Below are 7,776 nucleotides of genomic sequence, written 5' to 3' on the forward strand. Positions count from 1 at the left end.
ACAGACCGTCGCCTCTTGAGACGAGCACGGCTGGTGAGATCTGGGCAGAGGCTTCGAATCATAACTCCATGTATGCCGCCATAAGCACTGAGATGACGTGCTTCCCTTCATTACAGACGCCTGTAATACGTGGAGCCATGAAACAACTTGTAGTGCGCCAGCCATGGCGCCAGCCCTCGCCGGCACAACTTACGCGTGCTTCTTCCCTATGCCTCCGGCAACGGGAGGTGAACGCCGTTGCGGTCGAAGTCTGCGGCGTCCCTTCAAAGGAACCCGACCGCGCCCCGCGCGCCCCCCGCATCTGGCGCGCTCTTTCCTTCTCCTCCCTTTTCTCTCTCGCAGCGGCGGGGCGCGCCTCCCGCGCTCCCCGCCGCAGCTCCGTTACTCAGAGAATAAACGGTTGAATAGAACAGACGTCTTGTCTTCTCTGAGGAGCTCCGAGCAGCTTACGCCCTACAATTGGTGACCCGGTTTTCGACGAACCTATAAGTAACGTAGAGCCAAGCTTTTCCCCACGCTGAAGAAGACAGGACGTCAACGCACGCAGCTGAAATGGAACAAAATCAGCCACTTACGCCCAACCTCAACCAGACAACGCCAGATGTGCCCGGCGAAGCCGTCTCTGCAGTCACAGTGCGTCTCCCACCGTACTGGGAACGCAACCCAGCCGTGTGGTTCCTGCAAGTGGAATCTCAATTCCAACTTTCGAGAATTTCATCACAGAAGCAGAAATTTCACCACGTGGTCGGCGCACTGCCAACAACAGCTGCAGAGGAGGTGTCCGACTTACTCACCTCTTTCAGCACCAATCCTCCGGCACATCCATATGATGACCTCAAGGCAGCCCTACTGCAACGAACGGCGGCGTCCGAAAGGACGAAAATACAGCAGCTACTCTCCTCCGAGGAGCTCGGTGACCGGCGACCAAGTCAGCTCTTGCGGCAGATGACGCAGCTTCTCGGTAGCAGTGCGCAGACCAAGGACTATGCTGTGCTGCGTGAACTTTTTCTACAGCGCCTGCCGTCCAACGTCCAAATGGTGCTTGCCACAGCCACAACCATGGACTTAACATCACTCGCCGCGCTAGCCGACAAGGTGATGGAAGTGGCCACCCCACACTTGACCGTCGCTGCCGTCAGCACGCCCACACTGTCGTCGCCGTTGGCCGTCCCCGTCACCACTCCTCAGCCGTCGCATATTGCATCCACCACCGCTACGCCTTCCGAAGTTGACCGCCTTTATCAGCAGCTCGAAAAACTCATTGCGGCAACTAGACACTCAGAGCCGCCTCTACGCCGTGGACGCCAACGTCACCGCTCCTCAACGCCTCGACAGCGCGGACAGAGTGAGCAAAGTCCATCCGCAGGCCCACGCATCTGCTATTACCATCGTCGCTTCGGCGCCAACGCCCGCCACTGCCTCCTGCCTTGCAGCTGGACGGAAAACCGGCCGGCCGACCACTAGCGGCGACGAGCGGTCTGTGCCAAGAAGAGTGTCGCCTTTTCCACGTCTACGACAGAACCACCGGACAGAAATTCCTTATCGACACCGGGGCCCAGGTGAGCGTTCTCCCAGCCACAAAAGCAGAGCGTGCTTCCGCTGCAATTTCGTACCTGCAAGCAGTGAACGGAACGCGCATACCTGTTTACAAACAGCGCTCTGTGACGCTCAACCTCGGGCTTCGAAGGGTCTTCCGGTGGGTATTTCTAGTCGCAGACGTTGGTTCTGCCATAATTGGTGCCGACTTTCTAACGAAGCACGAGCTCCTCATCGACGTCAAGCGGAAGCGCCTCATTGACTCCGCAACGAAACTCTTTATTCACGGCATAGCAGCGCGCGCAACTACCGATGTAGCACCCTCATGCGCTACAGTGGCCAAAAAGCCGTTTGCAGCCCTGATTAATGAATTTCCCAAGCTAACGTCACCCCCGGATTGGACTCAACCCGTGTGCCACGACGTTCAGCACCACATCATAACATCAGGACCACCTGTTTTCTCTCGCCCACGACGCCTGGCTCCGGACAAACTCAAGGTGGCCCGTGCAGAATTCGAGCATATGCTGGAACTTGGCATTATTAGACCTTCATCCAGCAGCTGGGCATCTCCACTCCATCTTGTCCCGAAGAAGTCAGGAGACTGGAGACCATGCGGAGACCATCGTTTTCTGAACACCAAGACCGTCCCGGACCGATACCCATTGCCCAACATACAAGATTTCACGTCTTCTCTGCACGGTGCAACCATCTTTTCAAAAATCGATCTTGTTCGGGCATATCATCAAATCCCTGTAACAGAAGAAGATATCCCCAAAACAGCGATCACGACACCATTCGGACTGTTTGAATTCTTGAGAATGCCATTCGGACTTCGCAACGCTGCGCAGACCTCCCAGCGTTTCATCGACTCCGTCGTACGTGGCCTTCCCTTGGTGTTCGCCTACGTGGATGATACTCTCGTGGCAAGTTCATGTATTTAAGAACACCTGCACCACCTCCGCCAACTTTTCGAGCATCTTTCGACTAACGGCATTGTTGTCAACACCGAAAAGAGTAGTTTTGAAAAACCAGCTCTCGAAATTCTAGGCCATCACTTGGACAACAACGGCATCCGCCCGCTTCCCGAAAAAGTGAAAGCAATCACCGAGTTTCCCAAGCCCACTTCAAGCACGAAGCTCCGCCAGTTTCTTGGCCTCGTAAATTTTTACCGCCGATTTATCAGAAACTGCGCCACCCTGCTTGAACCACTCGACCGCATGCTGTGCGGCAAGCACTCGGCGAACACACTACACTGGGACACCACTGCGGACGATGCCTTCAATGCCATCAAGCGCGCTCTGGCCGACGCCACTTTACTCGCCCACCCAAACCCCGATTATCCGCTGGCACTGATGACAGACGCTTCCAACACTGCTCTCGGAGCTGTCCTTCAGCAGCAGGTCAGTGGCGTGTCGCAACCCCTCGCCTTCTTCTCAAAACGCATGACTCCTGCCCAGACACGATACAGTGTTTTTGGCCGCCAACTTCTCGCCATATACCTGGCAGTGCGTCATTTCCGCCACTTGCTTGAGGGCAGAGCATTTACCGTTTTCACGGATCACAAGCCTCTTACTTACTCAATTGGCCGTCCTGCATCCCTATATACGCCACGGGAAGTGAGACAACTTTCCTTCATATCTGAGTTCTCGACTGACATCCGACACATCAGTGGTGCCGACAACACCCCGGCTGACACCCTCAGTCGCGTCGATGCCGTCACACGCAGTCGTTCCGAAACATCGACTTCGTCCTCCCTTCCCTTCAACATACATGAACTGTCTGCAGCGCAAGCAAGCGACCCCGAGCTGTCCCGCCTACGTACAGCGCAAACATCTCTGAAGCTCGAGACAGTCCTCATTGAAGACGTGCCAATCGTTTGTGATACCTCCACAGGTACGCCAAGGCCCGTTTTGCCCATCGATTTCCGCAAGAAAATCTTCGAATCCTTGCACACCCTTTCCCATCCTGGAATTCGTGCAACTCAAAAGCTGATCAAATCCCGCTTTGGATGGTTCCGCATGAACACCGACATTCGCGACTGGGTCCGCGCGTGTGCACCCTGCCAGCGTGCGAAAGTACACCGGTACCCTGTGCCCCCAACGCAGCGTTTCCTGCAGCCCGACCAACGCTTCGCAGTAGTCCATATCGACATCGTCGGCCCCTTGCCCCAATGCCAAGGCTACCGGTATTTATTGACATGCATCGATCGCTTCACCCGATGGCCTGAGGCTACACCAATCGCCGACCTCACAGCAGCCTCTGTCGCCGCGGCCTTCGTCTCTACTTGGGTAGCGCGGTTCGGCTGCCCCACAACCATCCTCACGGACCGCGGTCGCCAGTTCGAGTCATCGCTTTTCACAGAACTCCTCAAACTGCTCGGAGCAGCACGGCTACGGACTGCATCTTACCATCCACAAACAAACGGACTCGTAGAGCGTTTCCATCGGCACCTCAAAGCAGCACTTACGGCGCACGGCCCCCCGTCAAGTGGCTCGAAGCTCTTCCGCTCACGCTGCTCGGAATCCGATCTGCCTTCAAAGAGGACCTTTCGTGCGCCTGTGGCGAGCTTGTTTATGGAACCTCTCTTCGTCTTCCAGCCGATTTCTTGGAAAGCACGAATCCCGCCGTCCCGTCCACAGCAAGTGAATACGTCGACAGGCTCCGGCATATCCTCCGCCACCTTCAACCACAGCCGACACGAGAACACCAACGCACTGTGTATGTGACTCCAGACCTAAACACAGCAACCCATGTTTTCGTGCGTTACGGCCCTGTGCGTGGTTCCCTCCAACCACATTATCTCGGCCCCTTCCGCGTCCTTGAGCGCCGTCCATCCACTTTCCTGGTAGACTTGAACGGAACGCGAGATGCAGTGGCCCTCGAACGACTCAAGCCAGCGTACATCGAGGCCCCAGTCTCTTGCGTTTCGGCGCCTGCACTTGCGACAGCCCCATTCATTTCCGACCGACAGCAGGCTCCTCCGGCTCGTCGCGTCCACTGGCATCCCAGCTGCCCAAAGAAGTAAATCGTTCGTCGCCTTGGCTTCCTCTCTCGGCGGGGAGCCGTGTAGTGCGCCAGCCATGGCGCCAGCCCTCGCCGGCACAACTTACGCGTGCTTCTTCCCTATGCCTCCGGCAACGGGAGGTGAACGCCGTTGCGGTCGAAGTCTGCGGCGTCCCTTCAAAGGAACCCGACCGCGCCCCGCGCGCCCCCCCCGCATCTGGCGCGCTCTTTCCTTCTCCTCCCCTTTCCCTCTCGCAGCGGCGGGGCGCGCCTCCCGCGCTCCCCGCCGCAGCTCCGTTACTCAGAGAATAAACGGTTGAACAGAATAGACGTCTTGTCTTCTGTGAGGATCTCCGAGCAGCTTACGCCCTACAAACTAATTAAGCCCGTTCTGTCTTCTTTATGGCCGTCTGGCTCGAAGCTCCCGCGACAGCATCTTGCCTTTCTCTCTTGACACGGAGCCTTCTACCGCAAGCACTCTATGTCGCGCTGCAGAAGCCCGTCGGCTTGCCGGATACGCACTAGGCATCGCAGGTTCGCTGTAAGCAGCGTTATGACTGCCGGCGCAATGATGTCTGCTACCTGGCCGGTGACGTTGTTTGGTTGTGGACGCCTCTCCGCAAGCTTGGTTGTTCCAAAAGCTGCTGTCCCACTACAGAGGCCCTTTCATCGTTTTCGCTAGCCTCAATGATTTGGACCATGGGGTCTCTCCCCACTTTATGCAAGGACGCCGATCAAGAAAAACCCAAGTCCTGTATGTGGCACGGCTAAAGCCCTTTCACACTCGTGACCCAGATTGATTGGCTGGCCCAGAGGGCTTCGTCTGCGAATGGGGAAGTACCACGCACTACGCATGGGCCCTGAGAAACAACGAAGTGCGCACGCAGAAAAAGAGAAAGTTCAGTGTCCTGCCGCTGACGCGCTAGGCTGGGGTCGACCAGCCTACGTAAGTAGCCTATGTAAATAAAAACTGTAACAATATAAAAGCAAAATAGTATATAAACAACATGGCAGTGGAGACTTCCACATTAATTTATTCAATTTTTTCAATCTTTTACGAGCGATGAAATCCTGCAGGGGTTGTACACCCACGGTAAGTTGCTTACCAAATCGTTCCATCGATTGCGTCTGCGGAAAGGGTTTAAATCATGGATAACAAAGAAAACGGTGTTGAATCCAAAATAAGGAACGCGCATAAATGGCTGGTCAATTTTTGAGCACAAGGTACTTCATCGACACAAAAAAATCTGCCGTCGAAACTTGTTCACACCAAATGAAAGCCAGAAGTATGTTTCCGTAACATGTCTGCAACGCCCAAAGCATCGTTAACAAATGCGATCTGCTTGAGTTTTTTATCATGGTCAATAGTCCACGCATTGTTATTCTAACGGAAACCTGGCTGCACAGCAGCGTAAGTGATGAAGATGTGTTCCAACCTTCTTATCGTGTTTTTCGTGGGCACAGATGGTGGAGAAAAACATGCTGGTCAATCTTTTTCGTCAGGCTCAAGATCTAGAAACTATTAGCTTAAAGGTTTATTGCTGGGAACAATCTTTCTTGTGGTTTGCTGTTTATCGAGCACTGGGCTCACCACCTCCATACTTAAGTTATTTGCGTGCACATATTACGTCATTCGCACCCGACAAAATTTTTGTTATTGGAGACTTCAATCTTCCAGAGGTTAACTGGGTGCATAATTCTTGTGCTGAACATACCGGCAGGTCGATCATATGTGTGATATAATCCTGTGCCGCAATCAAGTTGTAAATGTAACCACGCGTCTGCGCGGTACATTGCGATCAGTACTAGACCTTTTGTTTATAAATAGAGCAAGAGAAAATTTTTCAGTATACATTGAACGCGGCATATCTGATCACGAAATGGTGTGCTATTCGTGCTGTTTGACAAAACGCGACCAGAGTAAAACGAAAAACGTTTTTGGGAAACTTCTTGCGTGTCAGCGACGAAACTATTTTAGATTTTTTGGATGTTTACCTGAGCAGCTTTCGTGGTAACAATGTTGTAGAATTGTGGGAAAGGTTCGCAGAACTTTGCACATACTGTACTCAAACAATTGTTCCAAAAAAAATAAAGAATACAGCGAAAGCTAATCCATGGGGAACACTTGAAGTCTTCACTCAAAAAGGAAAATAAAACGCATGAGACAAAAGGATGCCCCTCGAATAAGGATTAAAAACTTGCAAGCTAGGCTGAACTCGTCTATTTTTCCTACTAGGCAGCGATATTTCAAACACATTCTGCCTTATTTTATTCGTACTGCACCGAAAAAATTTTGGACATTCCTGACTAAAAAAAAAAACAAGCCAGTGGAACAAATAGCGGATAATGGCATCCTTATCGTTGAATAGCGAAGTGTTGCTGAACATCTGAACCACAATGACCCTTCACATCCTATTTCGTTTCTGTTGAGTGCAAACGTGGAGCTGCTATCTGTGCCTGGTACACTTTCCACGTTTCTTAAGGTGAAAACCAAATCTACGCCTGGCTCCGACCGCATACCCAATGTTTTTCTTCGTCGATACGCAGAAATGCTGTCCCAGTTTTTAGTGATCATATTTCGTGCATCATTATCTACAGAACCCCTTCCTACTCACTGGCGAATTGCGCGTGTAGTACCAATTCAGAAAAAGGGTGATCTAACATTGATAAGTAACTATCGCCCAATATCGCTAACATCATCGTGTTGTAAGATGCTAGAACCCATCATGTCCAATTGCATTACTAAGTTCTTAGTGATAACAGTGTTCTTTCACCTGCGCGGCACTATTTTCGAAAAGTATTTTCGACTGTCACCCAATTAACATCGGTTATCCATTACTTTGCGTCTATTCTTGACAAATATAGCCAAGTGGTTGTAATATTTTTAGATTTCACGAAAGCATTTGACCTTGTCTCCACTCCAAACTCATTGAAAAGCTTCTATTAATTAACCTTCCTTCCTTCGTTGTTAATTGGGTTTCTGCGTATCTCACTAATCGAAAACAGTTGATAGTATCGACACTCACCGTTCCCGTGAACTCTAGGTTACCTCGGGTTTCCTCAGGGTAGCGTTTTAGGACATTTTTTGTTCTAAATATATAATAATGATACTGTGAGCATAACTACGGAACCCGTTCAGATCTGACAGTTTGAGGATGACTGCATACCGTTCAGTGAAGTAGCCGGCCGTGATGATCAGATATCCCTGTAGAAAAACCTTCAAAATCTTCGTTCTTG

General features: G+C 51.9%; 1 protein-coding gene across 1 annotated transcript; it reads left to right on the plus strand.

Moving 5' to 3' along the window:
- The first annotated feature begins 552 nt into the window (after nt 1-552).
- LOC149328415 (uncharacterized) lies at nt 553-1,775 on the plus strand. Its single transcript, XM_089558992.1, has one exon. The coding sequence runs from the start codon at nt 553-555 to the stop codon at nt 1,462-1,464; it is 912 nt and encodes a 303-aa protein (XP_089415118.1). The 3' UTR covers nt 1,465-1,775.
- Nucleotides 1,776-7,776: the final 6,001 nt, after the last annotated feature.

The sequence above is a fragment of the Amblyomma mixtum genome, chromosome 9 (assembly GCF_055824585.1).
Source record: "Amblyomma mixtum isolate Tamu chromosome 9, ASM5582458v1, whole genome shotgun sequence".
Taxonomy (NCBI): Eukaryota; Metazoa; Arthropoda; class Arachnida; order Ixodida; family Ixodidae; genus Amblyomma; species Amblyomma mixtum.